This window comes from Emys orbicularis, chromosome 14 (assembly GCF_028017835.1).
Source record: "Emys orbicularis isolate rEmyOrb1 chromosome 14, rEmyOrb1.hap1, whole genome shotgun sequence".
Taxonomy (NCBI): domain Eukaryota; kingdom Metazoa; phylum Chordata; order Testudines; family Emydidae; genus Emys; species Emys orbicularis.
In genome coordinates this window covers 35,174,937-35,192,293 of record NC_088696.1, presented here as the reverse complement: position 1 = coordinate 35,192,293, position 17,357 = coordinate 35,174,937, and the positions used below count along the sequence as shown (strand labels likewise).

General features: G+C 39.5%; 1 protein-coding gene across 1 annotated transcript in view; it reads left to right on the top strand.

The window, feature by feature from the left end:
* The window catches only part of PHAF1 (phagosome assembly factor 1), a 51,874-nt gene extending 36,332 nt beyond the window's left edge, over positions 1–15,542 (top strand). The window contains exons 10-17 of the mRNA XM_065416570.1: positions 3,019–3,152; positions 4,504–4,587; positions 5,363–5,445; positions 6,743–6,786; positions 9,375–9,418; positions 11,009–11,067; positions 12,849–12,921; positions 13,457–15,542. Coding sequence (XP_065272642.1) covers positions 3,019–3,152; positions 4,504–4,587; positions 5,363–5,445; positions 6,743–6,786; positions 9,375–9,418; positions 11,009–11,067; positions 12,849–12,921; positions 13,457–13,546 — 611 coding nt within the window. The 3' untranslated portion in view covers positions 13,547–15,542. The remainder of the gene's footprint in view (positions 1–3,018; positions 3,153–4,503; positions 4,588–5,362; positions 5,446–6,742; positions 6,787–9,374; positions 9,419–11,008; positions 11,068–12,848; positions 12,922–13,456) is intronic.
* The last annotated feature ends 1,815 nt before the right edge of the window (positions 15,543–17,357 follow it).

The following is a 17,357-nucleotide window of genomic DNA, read 5'->3' as shown; positions in this document are numbered from 1 at the left end:
ACATGTTCAGTTTATTTCAAATTCTTCTTTCAAGTAGCAGGGTTTATTTTCTCAGTGTTATGACTTTTTCAGACATGGTCATGTTGAGAGAACTCTCATATATTCCTAGTACACATAAGGTAAAAAATGGGGGGAGGGAAAGCTTTAAAAAAATGAGGAGTAAGAAACAATGAATAAAAATGTAGCAGATTTGTTAAAGTTACTTTGCTTCTGTCTTTACAGAGGAAGATAATGGAGAGCTGCCTAGGACAGGGATCATATATCCTGGTGTAGTAGGGAAGGAGTTAGCTATATTATCCAGATAATATAAATGGTTTTGAAAAATTGGATACTTTTAAGGTAGAGTGTCATGTCTAGATAACGTACATACCTGAGATTTAAAGGAAATGATGTTAGCAACAAATAAAATCTTTATTCAAATGTTATATTAGCTGTCAGACTTCTAGAACTTGATAAAGGACAAACTTGCCATGTATCATTCTGTCCTAGCTGAACTGAGTTCCTTCAGTTAGTTCATTCCCCACCCCTTCTAGAATTAGTTCCTGTGTAAGCGAGTTAACTTACAGTAACCCTTGCTGAAGAAATCAAAGCTGGCTTGATTGGGTTTCCTTCTCTTTATAATACTTATGAGATATCACAGACCAGGAGGCAGCACTAGCTGGCCTTCTCTTGGCTCTCAGGAAAACTTTCTCAATTATGGTGAGAGAGCTGTTTGGTAAGAAAAACGGAATTCTCCATGAATTGAAAAACCACTTCTGGAAATCATAAATAAAAATACTAATTACCCTCTCAGCATTACATTTAAAATTTTTCTCTTAGAGGCAAGGCATGTTTATCCTTGACTTATATCCCTGCCCAACCACTAGCTAGACATAGCGGGTATGTCAAGATGGGTGTGTGTGTGTGTGTGTGTGTCGTATTAACACATTTGAAAAGCCCTGTTAGGTATGTCAAAATGGGCAGTGTGTGTGTGTGTGTGTGTGTGTGTGTGAGAGAGAGAGAGAGAGAGAGTCGTATTAACACATTTAAAAAGCCCTGTTAGGTTGCATCCTCGTACTTCTGAAGCCATGTTAGCTGGCCATGTTGTATCTTAGGCTCCCCAGGAGGCCTGTGAAGACATAGTCAGATAGGCAAATACTACTTCTATGGCCTCTATGTCATGGTTCAGCACCCTTTCACACCATGATTGCCTTAGTTAAGTGATCGTTGGCAGTGAAAGGTTAGAACTGTAGAGAACTTCTGGTCATGGGATTCAGGTTGGAGCCATTGGCGACATAGTACAATTAAACTTGCCATGTGAATTGCCTGTTTATACCTATCCAGCAACCAGATGATCTAAAACTTTAATTCCTGTATATTGAACTTTAGTGTCATCTAATATATAAAGAAATTAATTTCCTGATTTGTTAATCTGATTTTTGTTTGGGGGAGGTTGTTTATTTGTTTTGGATTTAAGCTACTTTGGTTGAAAATACCTTGAGTTGTAATGCCTATGCAGCAAAGTAGAGCAATGGAACATTATATATACAGTCACTCGTTTCATAATTTCAAACAATGTTTCAACCATATATCTATGTAGCTGTGATTCAGTGCACTTATTTAAATAAGCTTTGTGTATATATGAATTTACTTACTGTGTAGCTAATAAAAGCTAGAAACTCTCAGGTGAGAATGTGATATACCATATATACTCGTTCATAAGCCGAATTTTTTTAGTAAAAATGGGAAGCACCAGAGAAGGGGGTCGGCTTATGAACGGGTATAGAGAGGGAGAGGTGAGACACAGCCCCTCCCCCCAACAAGGAGCAAGGAGAGGCAGCAGAGCCAGAAGGGAAGAGGCGGGGCCAGAGTCTCTCCGCTTCTGGCCATGCTGCTCTCCCCCCAGTCTCCGAAGCAGCTGCAACTCCGGGGCTGGCAGGCTGCAGCCGTGCCGCTCGGCCCCACCCCCCAGAGCAGGCTGCAGCCGCGCCGCCCGGGTGCCGGAGCACACTGTGGCCGTGCCGCCTGGCCCAGCCCACTGGAACATGCTGTGGCCCGCCGCCCGGTCTTGCCTGCTGGAGCAGCTCCAGCCAGGCCAGAGACATCCTCCCCAGATAAGGTGGGAAGGGATGGGATGGGGAGAGTGTGGGGGTCCTGGGCTAGAGGTGGGGTCATATGGGGGGTGGTCACAGGGGTTACTCCCCTGATCCCCAGCTTTTCCCCCCAAAACAATTTCTCCACCAGTTGCTGTCCCGGCCCATCAGGGTAAGCAGCTGGCGTGCCAGGACACTTTGTTTACTTAGGTTTACCTCCATGCCTGCGGATGCTTGAGGTAAACAAACCATCTCAGCCCGCCAGTGGCTTATCCTGATGGCCCGGGAGCCAAAGTTTGCTGACCCCTGAATTATAGGGTCGGCTTATGAACAGGTCATAAAAATTTTCCATTTTTACTTATCCATTTTGGGTGGGGGTCAGCTTATAAACGAACCGGCTTATGATCGAGTATATACGGTATAGTTATTTGGCCTAAAACAGTACTGACAAAGAATTCTATTGCATGGGCCTTACTTTTTTTGGCTGGTCAGATTACACACTATTTTATAACCTTTAAAACCATTCTCCCAATATGCTTCCAGTACTGCAGTTAAACTTCTTACGGACATAGCTAACTGCTGGCACTTATACTTGATACAAATTGATCAAATTTGAGTGCAAATAAGTAAACTGCATTTTGTAAAATGAAAAGAGATAGGGGAAGAGTTCTTCTCAATCTACTTCTCAGGGATAGCACTCAGTGAATTTAGCCATTACGATATGGGTCTATGACAGTTAACCACATTACCTAGATGAGACCTTTTTGTGTGTAAACTGCCATCAGAATTAAGAACTGAATTCAGTACAGCAAAATTATCTTAAAGGAACTTCTTTGCATTCCATTCCCTTAACTAACTAGGTGCTGCGATTTGTGATTATTCATTCTTTGTGTAGTTTTGTGATCGAGGAGTTATGAACATTAGGCTGTTGTTCCCCATTCTTCAGGCTGTGGCCCAGGTGTATTAGCTGATGCCAAGATGCGGGTATTTGAGCGCTGTGTGTACTTTGGTGATTCATGCCAAGATGTTCTGAGCACTTTGGGGTCTCCGCACAAAGTCTTTTACAAGTCAGAAGACAAGGTAGGAAAGGGCATTCCTAATTCTAGGCCCATGTCTATATTCAGAATTGCTGCAGTTTAAAGGTGCTGTGGGTTTTTTGAACTGATTTTAAACAGGTGAAAAACACAGGCTGGGCACACTCTTAATCTGATTTAAACCTGATTTATATGGGTTTAGTTTAATTTAGTAAGGAATCAATTTAAATTGCTGTATAAACCTTATTTAAATCAAACTACAGGTGCCTACACTGTCTTGCACTGGATTTAAGTTAATCTGTTAAAAACCAATGTAAACTGGTGCAACTTTGAATATGGACAAGTCCTAACAACTGTATGCTGGTTTCTGGGTAATTTCTTCTTTTTAATGAAAATTAAAGATAACTTTTAGGTAAAATTTGTGTGTTTTCTTTATGTTTATAATATGAAAAAACACACTCACTATTTATGTATATAATACACACACACACACTCGCCTTATGTCAGATCCAACTATTTCCAGCAGCTGGTGATCCTGCAGTAAGCATGAGACTTTACGTTTTTAAACTAATTATCATTTATATTTATTTAAAGCTACCTCCACAGCACTGTTCCCTCTAAGCTGTGCGCGTGTGCGCACGCACACAGATCCTAAACACCGTGCGCACACAAATTTGCACAGAAGCACAAAAATTTGCACAGAAGAAACTTTTTGCGCACACGGCCTGTCAAAAATTAGAGGGAACATTGCTCCACAGCAGTTTTCACTATTAAACTCTTTGTGGATTCCTCCTGCCTCATCCTTTATTTCACTGAAAGGTGTAGATAGAGGCATATGAACCTTTTTCAGTATTAGGCAATAGGATACGTTTTTCACAGATACTTGGAAGACTTTGATATCTACTCTTCTCACTTGACTGCCAGGAGGAGGCATTTTCAGTGGTCTTTGCCCATCTCTCACTTCTGGGTGCAGGGATATATGGTGTGTTAACATGATGAGAACAGAGTATTTAAAGGTGGATTCCTTTAATTTTGAGTAATCTTTTTATTTGCTATTTATACAATGCCAGTAGTATAATCTTATTTCTGTGCTAGGCAATCCCAGCACCTCCTGTTGAAGACATTAGGAGCTGACTTCTGATAAAATTCCCTTCTCTCCTAATTGAAATGGAACCCCTCAGTAGTTTGGGTTGTACATAGCCCAGATTGTATAGACTTCTCACAGTATTAACATATAAGATACTTTTGCACAAAGATAATTTACAGTTTGAATCTGAGGGGAAACGTGTGGATGCAGTGTGAAACCAGACCTTGAAAAATTGTTTTTAAAGTAAACGCATTGATAATACTTTAGCTATGGTAAGCACTGATAAATCTATATGTGGGTTTCTTTGCAGATGAAAATTCATTCACCCTCCCCCCATAAGCAGGTTCCATCAAAGTGCAATGACTACTTTTTTAATTACTTCACGCTTGGAGTGGTAAGTTGAAGACTTCCATAAATAAGCCATTTTAAATTTGAATCAGCCATCCAATGTACCCTTTAGAATGACTAAGTATCTCAAGTTGGTGTTTGATACAAGTACTAACATTGTGCAAAACTCTCGGTGGCTGCCTCAGAATCTTTGAATATGAAAAATGGGATTGCAAATGCTCAAATTAAGTCAGACTTGAACAATGATATTTTACCATTTTCCCACAATCCATGGAGTGGTTCTTGAGTGTTTGGCATCCCCCCCAACACTCTTATCACGTGCTACCCCTAATGCGTAGGAACTGAGGCCCTTGTTGCTGAAATCTAGCCTTCTCTACCCCACCAGATACTATTTCACCATTCCCATGCCTGACTTTGATTTTTTGTATTTCTGTGGCATTTGTAACAAATTTTCCTCCCATGTTCATCTTCATTTTAGCATCTCAAGTAATTTGTATCATAAGCATGTTGACTTTCCATCTTGCATCAATGTAAAGTGAACTATAATAGGCAGATAAAATAGACTTGCTCAGAGAAACTGCTAACATTAGCAATTACAGCATCAAACTAGCCATATAATTATAGTTGCATATGCACTTGCTGGAAGAAATACAGATTTGAATTGATACATAAAATGTCACTCTTATATCGTAAAGGCTTTTTTTGTTTTGTTTGTTTTTACTTTTAATATATAGTTAGACCCTCCTTACTGCATATTGAGGAAAAACTACATTCCCCCACCAAACTGTTTTGCTCATGTCTATCTCCTTTGTCTTCTACAGGATATTCTTTTTGATGCAAATACTCACAAAGTGAAGAAATTTGTCCTGCATACAAATTATCCTGGTCATTACAACTTTAACATGTGAGTATAGAGAAGTAGTCTGTGAAAATGCAAAATCTGCGAGTAGTAAATCCTGTGTCAGCCTTCTATAGTTCCTGTAGTTTCTGTTGAGCAGCTTCGATTCATCTAGTGGGAACTTGGAAGGATTTCAGGCCACCATTGTTAGGACACTTTTTAGCTCTGGTTTTTAACTCTTGTGCATTAATAAGTATGCATTAGAAAGAGACTTATGAGGGACAGCAAGCACTACTTCAAAGTCACATTCCACGTAATGTTTAATACTAAAACATCACAGCGTTGATAGAGAGTACGGTACATACATTTTTAGAGAGGATAGTCATGAGCGTTAGCAAATTTTTAAACTTAACTCCAAATACCTTAGTTATTAGTTCACTCATAAGCAATGCTTGTGCAAGGTGGACTTTGTATATTTGACAAGTAGAAACAAAACAGTTTGGGAAGTTTTAGCTGTTAAACTATAAAAACGAATACACTGGAGTGTGGTGGATGTTGCAATAGTCTGTAGAGAGCCTGTAGAAAGTTCACTGGCTGTTCACAAGAGGACAGAGAACAGTGAGGTCACATAATCCAACCACTAACATGGTATTCTCCTGTAAGTATTCCCAGTATTTTTTTCCTGCTTTGAAGAGCTGGTGATGTCTTCTGGCAAATGTTGTTTAGAAACGGGTATGTTTTATTTGTAATTTTTTTCTAGAATTTTTCATTCCCTGTCTCTGTATGACAAAAGAGAATGATTTGCAAATACTGTTTCTTAAAACTTCCCACTGTTTATTCCCCATCTGATGATATAAGCCTCTGACATCATATTTTCCACATCAGTCTATGATTTCATAGGCTTCGTCTACCCTAGGAATAGTGATACCAGCAAACCCTCTTGGGGACACGCAGTTTATATCAACAGAGTTATTTTGCCAGTGTAGCTTATACCAGCTCGCTGAATGAAATAAGCTGTAGTAGCAAAAGGATTTTTTTGCAATTATAACTGTGGCTAGGACTTTTGCTGATACCGCTATTTTAGTTAGTGGTGTGGGTTTTTTTCCCCACACTTCTAATCTCTGTAGCTATCTTGACTACAGTAGTGCAAACTTCAAGTTCATGCCTGCAGCATCCACATGCGTGTTACAGTGCAGCACTGTGGTGTGCACTGCTATTTGCACACCGTGTCCGAACTGTGGGGCAGTGTGGGTGTGCCCTTAGTCACAGTAAACTGCTCACTAAAGAATTTCTACGTCAGTTTGTGCTACCTAGTTTGTTGATTCCTGTGTTTTGTAATAGCTTTACAATTTCAATGTTCTAGATACCATCGTTGTGAATTCAAGATTCCACTAGCTGTTAAGCGAGGTCAGTAATCCATCCTCCTGCTCCATGGGTTTGTAAAAGAAAATACAAAAGGGAAAAGAGTGGACCAATTTTCACTTCAAATATAGTCTCAAACAACAGAAGATAATAGAAGTGCTGACGATAGTAGGAAGGAGATCTTTTGAACCGTTTTCTAGTATGTGTAGTAAGGAAAATATTTAAAGATGTTAGTTCTCTGGCCACTCCAGCTTCATTCTTAGGCGAACTTTCTTTACCCTGACCAGGCCTACAGGTGTGTGACTATAACATAGCATTGCTAGTTTCCTGGAGGAGTGCTGCTGCATCTTGGATAACATGAATTATGTTGTTCATTAAGGCCCGAAAGTTGTAGGGCAACGTGAATCTGATCTGATCCTTCCAATCTACCTTTGTTGTTGAATTTTTAAACTGTTGTCTTGATAGTCACTCATAAAACTCCTTTCCCTTCATCACTCACAAGGTCTGTTTATTATATTTAATGTAATTTGAGTTATTCAGAAAAATAACTATGACTCTACAGTATGTGGCATATGTCTCTATGTAACTATCATCTGGGAATCTCCAGGCTCAGGAAGAGTTTAGGACTTTGCCTCCTAAGTCTCTTGTTGCACACAGGCCCTTATTCAGCAAGGTACTTAAAAATGTGCCTAACTTTTAAGCATGTGATTAATCTCTTTAAAGTACGGGGATACTTGCATGCTTAAAGAATCATAAATTTTAAGGCCAAAAGAGTCTTTTATGATAGTCTAGTTTAACCTTCTGCATAACATAGCTAGGCATGTGTGTAAGTACCTTGTTGAACTGGGGCTTTAATATCCTAGAAAAGATCTAGGATGCTTGCTAAACTGCTGCCAGAGATCCCTTTGTCATCGTACCCATTGACAACATTGATTGTCTCCCTTGAAAGTACTCACCTGCACAGTGCTTTGATGGAAGTCACATCAGCAAGAATCTGAGTTGGGATAAAAATAAGGGAAAGGAAGCGGGATGGGGCGTACACTCGTGTGTGTGTTTAAATGAAAATCAAATTTATGATGTACCTGAGAGTACCAGCACTTACTTTCCTTCACTTCCTATTTAAATATGTTTTCCTAAGGCTCTTGTGCAGTATTTCACACTCCCATTTCTGAGTACTTGTATTCAGTCCAAGTTGTTTTGTGCCTCTATTATGGATATATTTGATTTCTTTCCCCACCACGCACCCACCACACTGAAACGTTGATAGTATGAAGCCCATTGAAGAGTCTCTAAACCCTTCCATGGGCTAGCAATGTGCAGTGCAATTCTGTCGCTGACAGTTCATTGGTACAGTGGGCATATTACTTAGGCTAGGTCTACACTACAGCGGGGGTCCGACCTAAGATACGCAACTTCAGCTACGTGAATACCGTAGCTGAAGTTGCGTATTTTAGGTCGGCTTACCTAGCGGTGAGGACGCGGGAAAGTCGACCGCTGCCGCCGACTCCGCTGCCGCCTCCTGCCGAGGTGGATTTCCGGAGTCGACGGCAGAGCGATCAGGGATCGATTTTACCGCGTCTTCACTAGACGCGGTAAGCCGATCCCCGATAAACCAATTGCTACCCGCCGGATCGGCGGGTAGTGAAGACAAAGCCTTAAACACTGAACCCAGCTGTATTAGGAACCATTTGCTTGGTGGTGAGTGGCAATATAAATGGGCCTTTGGTCTGATTAAAGAACACTTCATGGTTGCCCCCAGAGAGGATGTTTTCCATTTTAAAAAGTCCAGAGATGAAAGGAAATACATGCGTAGGCTGGAAAAATGGCCAGCAAGCAATTTGGAGTGCCTGGTTTGTTGGGACTGCAAAGCATATGTGGTGCTGTTCCTCCATTCTGTCTTTTTTCATTCTTTTGAGAAACAAGGAATTAAAATTCCCAAGATTCTTGCTTTTTCTGCTCTTCAGCGAGCGGAGTTCTTGTACACTTCAGTTCTACCAGCTCATATAAATGGAGCCAGCCTGGAAAGCAGAGGTTGGCACAACTTGTGCCCATATATTCATAATGGTTTTGGGGAGGAGTGTTCCACAAAGGTGTGGCTTGGGGTTTTTATCTTTTATCTTTTTTTTTTTTTTTTAAATGTAGGGAGTACTTAAACCGTTTTGGTTTGGGAATGACTGGGTCAAATCTGAGGGTTTGTCGGCTTCTTAAATGCATACAGTGCTTAGTCTTTGCAAAGTAGCTCATCCACGAGTTGATTTGTTGCTACTGCTATGCATATTACCTGACACTGTACAGTTTTGACAAGTCAATTCAGTGCACAGAGAAATAAATAATGTCTTGTTTCTTTCACTCCTATATTTCCTTTTTTCTCTTAGAAGCCATTTAAGCTTTAAAGGTTACTTTTTAAAATAGTGAATGGGCAAATCTTTGTCTCCAGTGTTATTGTTTATTCTAGTGGATTTATGTTTAATCAGTGGGATTTTTTTGTTTTGTGTTTTGACCGCTTTGTGTGATGCTTTCAAGTTCCCTGATCTCTGAAATCATTTTTCAAACTCTCATATTGGATACATTTCAAAGAAAGGACCAGTTCAAATGTAATTTCCAGAAGAGCATTTTTTGTTTACCTTCCACAGAGAGTGCGGATTCACAGACTGAAACATGCACAACGTACAGCAAGGTGAGTCTTCAGAAAACCAACCAGAACAGTTGCCAGTATAAATTGCTTGGCTGCTGAGTGTGCGGAACTCTTACCATGTGTCGTAGAAATCATAGCAATATAGAAAGATGGTTTTTAAAATAAGGGAGTTCAAATTACTCTCCTCCCACCAAAATTTAATTTTAACTTTTTTATGGATTTGGATTTTTTTCAGTGAAATTGTTGTAGTTCAGACTTTTTACTCTTAACACAGTCAGAAATATAGTGCAGTCAAACCTTGGGCTTTGTCCTCCAGTAAATTATGTTATGTTTCCCATTTTAAGGCAGCTAAGTGTTAGAAAGATTAGAGATACCTTTGAAATGTAATATTAATGGTGGAAATCAGGAGTTTAGCTAGAAATAATTTTACATGGATGGATTTGACAGTAACTGTTACAGATTAATTAAATATGTCTAGAGTAGTGACAAGATAACTCTGCACTCTTAGGAATTTCATTTACCTAGGTACTTGTTTCAGAGTACACCTTTGAATTTTTTTTTTTTTTTTTGGCACTTGCTTTGGGGGTTGTCTGCACTTTGTAATGAACTTTTGACAGTGGTTTCTATTGCGTAAAGAATGACTGGTCATTCAAACCTTCTGACAACCGTGTAAACAAAAATCCACCAGATAACAGTAAATCAATCTTTTTGGTTAAATACATCATGTGTTTTACCAAGCAGGGCAAGAAAAACATTAAGTAGAAAAGCTTCCACTACACATACAGAGATGCCTTTGACATCCAGGTGGGCATAAATGCAACTCAATTGGCTTCTGGAGTGAGGGCTGTTCAGCAACACCACACACTTCTACCCTGCAGCGCTTTTGTTTCCTGCCAGTCTAGGGAATGAGACTGGGCCTGTGAAGTGAACCCAGGTGTTATGGTCATTGGAATATCTAAATGACGGTGCAGAGCATTGACTGCTTTACTGAAGGCAGGAGGCCTGTATCCTCCTTTGCTTTCTGATTGAATTATTTGATATACTTCAGTGCTTCACTGCATTGTTACATCCCTTCAATATAAAGCCATCGCTTCATAAGCTGTCATGCCACAGGAGTGGATAGTACTGGGAATTCTCAGTCAAATAAACACTGCGCCTGTCTTGCATGCTGAACCAAACAGAGGCTTTTGTGAGTGAGAGAAGGCAGTGATGCTAACTTGATCTCAGCAAAGTTCCAAGAGAGGGCCTTCCTGTGGGAAATTTCAGATGCCTTATTCTTTGAAATATCTCCTTAAAATGATGGACACAGTGCTTTGTGTTTCTGCCATCAAACCCACAGAGGTTACAATAGTATTTCATTATTTTATTTTTTTCAATTAAAGTCCACTTTCCGCCTAAAATGGAAACTAGTTTTAAACTCGGAGCAGTCTCCTAGCTGCAGGTTCTGCTGAGTAAAGCTGGCTCCAATCACAAAACACTCTCTAAACATAACCTTCATAGTTCATGGCACTCTGTGCTGCCTTGTGGTTTGCACCAACACTACAACCAAAATGTGCATGAACCTCCTCCTTTGTATAAAGAAAAGCTTTCATGTGACTCTCTTATTCTAACACCCTTTTAATGTGATTACAGTGGGATAGTATTCAGGATCTTCTGGGACATCCTGTGGAAAAGCCAGTGGTACTTCATAGGTAAAGATGCTGTGTGTCTTGTTATCCTGTATGGTTGGCAGGAAGTGAGCTGCTGACAGATGATTACCACAAGGATAGGTCTGGTAGTAATTATCATCCGGATTTATGCCACCTCTTTGCTGCTGAAGCATCAGCTCTGCTGCCTCTAGCTAGGAAAGCTCACTACCATTTGGGGAAATCAAGAATCTGTAATATGGAACAATGGAATTCCAGCAATTCTTTTAAATGCCAAAATCCATCCTCTGTTGCACAGTGGAGAGTATATATAGAACATAGTGGGTGGGTGTGTATGTTAACAAATAACATAAATTATTTTTGTATTGTGGGTGTGCCCAAATAACTTTAATCAAGCGCAGCAGCAGCCTATTCTGGAGGGCAGTGTATAAACATATGGCATGACAGTCTCTGCTCCCAAGAGCTTGCAATCTAGCATGCATGCACATGTTCAATTGTAAACCTGCCTAAATCTACACAATAGTGTCAGTTTAAGTAGTTCTCATCCAGTTCTGGAATACGAGTAATTTTACACAATTTTGAGTCTGTGAAAGTGCATAGAAGTATTCATTTGACAATATCTCTTTGTAATCCAGCATATTCACTAATATAAGCATTTTAGTAGTAGGCAGAATAATTTAGACTTCACTTATTTATTGAAAAATTTGGGGCTGTCTTCTTAAATTAAGGAACCTGTTCTCTTTGTGGACACTTTCCCCATTACATTTAATTAATTCGGATACAATCCTGTCGTTCCAGTGTAAAATGAGTAGTTGAGAGATTGGATGGCCCAGAGAATTAGTGATGACATATGGACCCTTTCATCATAGGTCACTGGTTCAAATCAATATAAGATGCATTACCATCTGATGATGTGACATTTGCTATGTCACATTCAGTTAAAGAAATTCACCAATTGTAGAGGAAGCCAGAACTTACTAATAGACTATATCTGGAAGAAAATTATACCCAGAAATCAGTCCTAGCTATGCTGAAACTACAGTATAAACAAGTCTTTAAAATTTAGATTTTCCAGGTGTTTTAAGGATCTGACCTAAAGTCCATTGCAGTCAATGGGACTCTTTCCTTTGACTTCAGAGGGGCTTTGGATTGGGCCCATATTGACTAACTGCTGCAATTCTCTTAAAAACAAAACAGTGTTTAGTTCTTGTATAACTTAAATGTTTATGAAGCGTATGTGAAAGTCAAGAAATGCATTATTTTTTTAAAGGTAACTAAATTTAATTAGGCATGTCACTTCAGACATAAATAACTACTTTGCTAGAGATTCAATATATTAAAATGACTAGATTAATGTACATGGTGCAGAAGATACCTTTAAAAATAGGCTTCCTAGTAATTTTTACTTGAAAAAGAAGTGGGGGAGAGATGCACACATGTGTGCATGCACAAAAAGGTTTAGTTAAAAAAGGTCTAGTTTTCTTGAGCTGCTCCTTCTTTGTTACTTGGTTTCTATTCAGTTTTTCCTTTCCAGCCTTGGTTGAATAAGAGTGGTCGCCTGCAGTCACTAATAACTGCTTATTTTGTACCACTAGGTCCTCCTAGGTCCCCCCATACTTCAGCACCACTCTGAGGAGTGACCCGTTTGAAATCCAAAAGCAGCATAGCATCATAGCACAGACCAATGTAATCCCTCCCAATTTAAATAATCTTGGCATAAGAGAAATGTGATAAACTTGCCACATAATCACAGGTGGCTATTATTTCACATTAAGAAATTCCAACCTCTTATGCACACTTTTTTTTTTTTTTCCTTCTTTTTTAAGGTCGTCCTCTCCAAACAATACTAACCCATTTGGATCAACGTTTTGTTTTGGACTGCAGCGAATGATCTTTGAGGTTAGGAAAAAAACTTTCAAATTCGTTTGGGTGGGAGAAGATGGTGTGGAGTTTGCTTCTGGATTTTAATGCAGCTTTTTGTCTTTCCTGTATACCTATGCGAGCCAGCATTCGAGAACGGCTGTAATATCAGGGAACATGGCACAAGTGGGACATTTACCAACCCTCTCCCCAGGTTTAATCCCTCTCTTGTGTTTAAGGCTGGTGCATCTGCCTTTTCATCCATGACTCATGCTATTGAGATACGTGCTTAGTTATCACTAAATACTTTTGGGTGGTGGTGAGTGCCCGTGTTAAACAAGTGTGACTCTAAATGACGCCTGGAAATTTAGTAGTAATTTTTTAGAATTGGCAAAGATCTTTCAGTGTTTTAATTCCACCTATCAGTTGCTTAATTTTTTTTTTATAGCTCTACATTCAAGCATATAAATACTGTAACTGTGTCACTGGCAACTTTCTGAGTTCTCTTTGGCCTATGGGATTTTTTTGATTTTTTTTTTTTTAATTTCTCTTCTTCTGTGCCCTCCTTTTGCAGGTGATGCAGAATAATCACATAGCATCTGTTACTTTGTACGGCCCAGCAAGGCCCAGCAGCCAGTTGAGAACTTCGGACCTTTCTCAATGAAGCATCACCTTCAAAATCAGCTAATCTAAATGCTACAAAACTAGTACAGCGTGCCTTGATTTACTGCCACTTATATGGAAAGCATGGTATGATTTTTTTTCAAAATAAAATTCCTCCCGTCCATGCGCGGTGTGGAGGGGAAATTCTCTCAACCCTTCATCATAAGGCATGGAACTAGTGATGGAGGAAAGCAGCTAGATGCCTGTGTTGTCATTTTACTCCTCTCGGTTGGCCGTCTCCTGCACAGCACAGACCCGAAGAGACTGTCTATCCTTCCTGAGCTGGCAGAAGGAGCATTAATGACTGCAAGAATTAGAAGCACAAACTTTCTGAGCCTTGGAGCATCTGGAAACAGGTATTGATATTAGTCTGTGTTTGTGTTACTGTATTGATGTGGTGGTCCTGTTTTAAGAAACCAAGTATATATACATACATTATATATATATAAATACATATATATATACGCACACACAAATATAAACACATGGATATTTCTGTGGCTTAGGACATGGTACCAAGTGTGACAAGGGTGTATATATGTCCATGATTTCAGGCACCACATCTTTGTGTAACTTCAGAACAAGCAAGTAGCTTGTGCATAATACTTGGTTGTGTAACATTTGCACTACATACACTTTAATGACTTGATAAACATTATCTTCACTGAGGAGCATCTGTGTACGGGGTGTGATGGTTATTTAATGTACGCTGCGCATTAAGCTTATTTATGTGGTGGATTGATGAATAGTCCACCTTCCTGCACTAATATTTACTTGACATGCTGAAGCAATTGTTTTTCTGCCATGCCTGGTTTACTAACTTTTTTTCCATATGCCGTTTCCAAAAAAACCCCCAAAATCTGGAAGAGATTATTCCTGTGATTGAAAGAGGTTTTTCTTTGATTCCATTTTTCTTCGTACTTAAAAATAAAAAGAAAATCCATCCCATAAAAGAAAATGCAGTTGCCTCATCTACAAATGTATTGGAATATGTTTGTTCCAAACCCCTAGCTCCTCCCTATTTCCTGTAGAAAAGGAGAAAGGAAAGAGAATTTGTAGTGAGTATGTAGATTATTGAAAGAAAAATTCCCCAACTTCTTCAGCACCAAGAAACCTCTTCTCATGTCTTCTGAACTATAACTTTTATTTAATGCCAAAGTTTTAGCCAAAGACATCCTCAATCTAGTTTCACCATCTCTGTATATATAATCTAACTGCACACCCCACCCCCCAGGAAACAGGATATAGGCTTTTCTCTAGTCAGGAAATGCTGCTCGCTGCATTTTATCTCAAGTGGATGCTTTGGGTTTGTAGTTCTCTTACAGTCTTATTGGAGAAAATAGTGTGTGTTCTTTGAAATATTAATCCTTTTTAAAAATGGAAAAGAGAAATGTATAATTTTGTCCCATTTTTAATATTTTGGTGTAGCAACTTGTGATACATAAACAACGATTTTGTGAGTTTTACAATGTGTGTACAGATTTTGTAAATATGACATTTTTGTAATTTTAACACCATGTACAGTGTAATCCTGTATAGTTTATCGATGAATGGGAGATAGGAAATAGAATGTTAACTAGTGTTTTGGATCCTGGACCAGTAGCAGGGATAAATGTTATTTGGTGTGTGTGTGTGTGTGTGAGTTTGTGCGTATGATATTCTTTGCCATTTAGTCTTCCTGTATACTGTGACATTCTAGAGTGTTTTACTAAAACAAAAAAGCCCCATTGAGAATCTATCTAAGGAAAAAGTTACTGTTTACCTTCGTTATTCTTAGGTGTTACTCCTGTTGAATTCCTGTTCAATCTGTGCTGTTTCCTGTGATCATTGCTTGCTGAGAAAATTCTACACCTCAATCTATTTCCTTGTTTCCTCTCTAATTTTCATTTTGGTTTACATAGCCCTTCTGTAAATTAAACAGAATACATAATGAGCATGTACACTGAAAGACAAATAAAATGCGACTCTCAGTTACTGTTTTGTGTTGCATACAGTTGCTGGGTGTTTTTGTAATAAAGTGGTGAATGCTTCTGCTTTATTTCATATCATTTACTTATTATATGCAGGATAATTTTACCAGGGAGTTGGAAATAAAGATTCCAGGGTTCTGCTCCAATCTCTAGCACTGGCTTGTGTAAACTTGGACAAGTCACTTAAACTAGCTGCACTTTAGTTTACCCTTATGAAAATGTGTTTATTTCAGAACTTAGCTACCTCACAGAGTTTTGAAACGTGTTTATAGAGCACTTCAAGATAGTCGAATAAAAGGTGCTGTATAAATTCATGTATGTTCCTAAATATAAAGCTAAAATATGATTGCTCATTATTAGTTAATTTTCTTAAATCTTTTTTGAAAATTGACCTGCATGAGACTCCAAGTTCTGTCCTGGGGCGGGGGTATGTTAGCAAAATTCTCACCATCTTATAGAGAAATATAGACTTTCGCTCTTCCATGGCTCATCCTTCTGAAAGGGATGGAAGCATCCTTCTGCCAACCTAACATGTCTCAGGAGACGTGCTGCCTGCCTGGAGCCCACGTCCCAGATGTTACAGAAAGTTTGCCGAGGCTCATCTGTTGCTCTAACCACTACCCCATGCTGTTCATCCACATGAGCAGATATTGCCTAGTTTGACCCCAAGCAGATCAGCAGTGACTACAGTGCTCTGGGAGCAAGGGGGGAGGGGAGGACACAGGCTGTGTTCTCATCCATCCTCATGGTTGAGTGTAAGGGCACATCCTGGATATGAATGCATGGCTGCACAGATGATGTCAACGGGAGGACGTCGGCTTCCTTGACCATGGGATGCTGTTCCGAGAAGATCTGCTGGGAAGAGATGGAGTCCACCTGACTAAAAAGGGGAAAGCATCTTTGCTCACCAACCTGCCAGCCTAATGAGGAGGATTTTAAACTAGATTAAAAGGGGGCAGGTGGCAGCAGACCACAGGTAAGCATAAAAAAACTACCATAAACAGAAGGCTAGATGTTTGGGGGAGGGAGCACAGAAAACTACATTATGGTTGTGCCACTGCACCCCATATTCATCATAGTTATATGATTATAATATAATTATACATCTGGTACGAGATATGTCTTGTGAGGTATCATTAGAAAAGTTATGATTTGCTGAATATGATTATCCTATTTGTGTGCATGTATACTTTTTTTATCTAAAGTTATGAATATTGACTATCTGTATTTCAAATGTGGTTACACCTGGGTGACACCCACTAGGCAAAGTGCTTCCACTCTAGACAGCTGGTTGTAAAGGGCCTGTTCAGGGTAATGAACCATCAGGGGAAACAATAGGCCTTAGGAGAAGCGTATGGCCCACCTGGTTAGCCTTCCTGTACATGTTTCAGCCAGCCTGTGAGTAATCCCTGCTATGACTCAGCAGGGCATGTTAGGGCATATGACCAGACCACATGACACTAAACTCCATTTTGGTACCTGTATTTTTCCACAAGCTGGACTGGAAACTGAGTTTGGAATAAAGGGTTCCCACCATATGGAAAAGCTGTATAAGGTGAGGTGTGACATTATCTCTTGGCCTCACTCCCCACATGAGAACTCCTGGAACCTGAGGAACAAAGACTGAACTGGGGGAAGTGCTGGACCCAGGCTAAAGGTATTTCTAGCCTGTGTATGGAAACTTGGTGGACTGCTTGTATCATCAGTCAGGATTTGAATTAGCAATTTCTCACCCTATCTAGTATTTTAGGCTTAGTTTGCGGTTTTGTTTATTTGCTAGGTAATCTGCTTTGATCTGTTTGCTGTCATTTATAATCACTTAACATTTATCTTTCTGTAGTT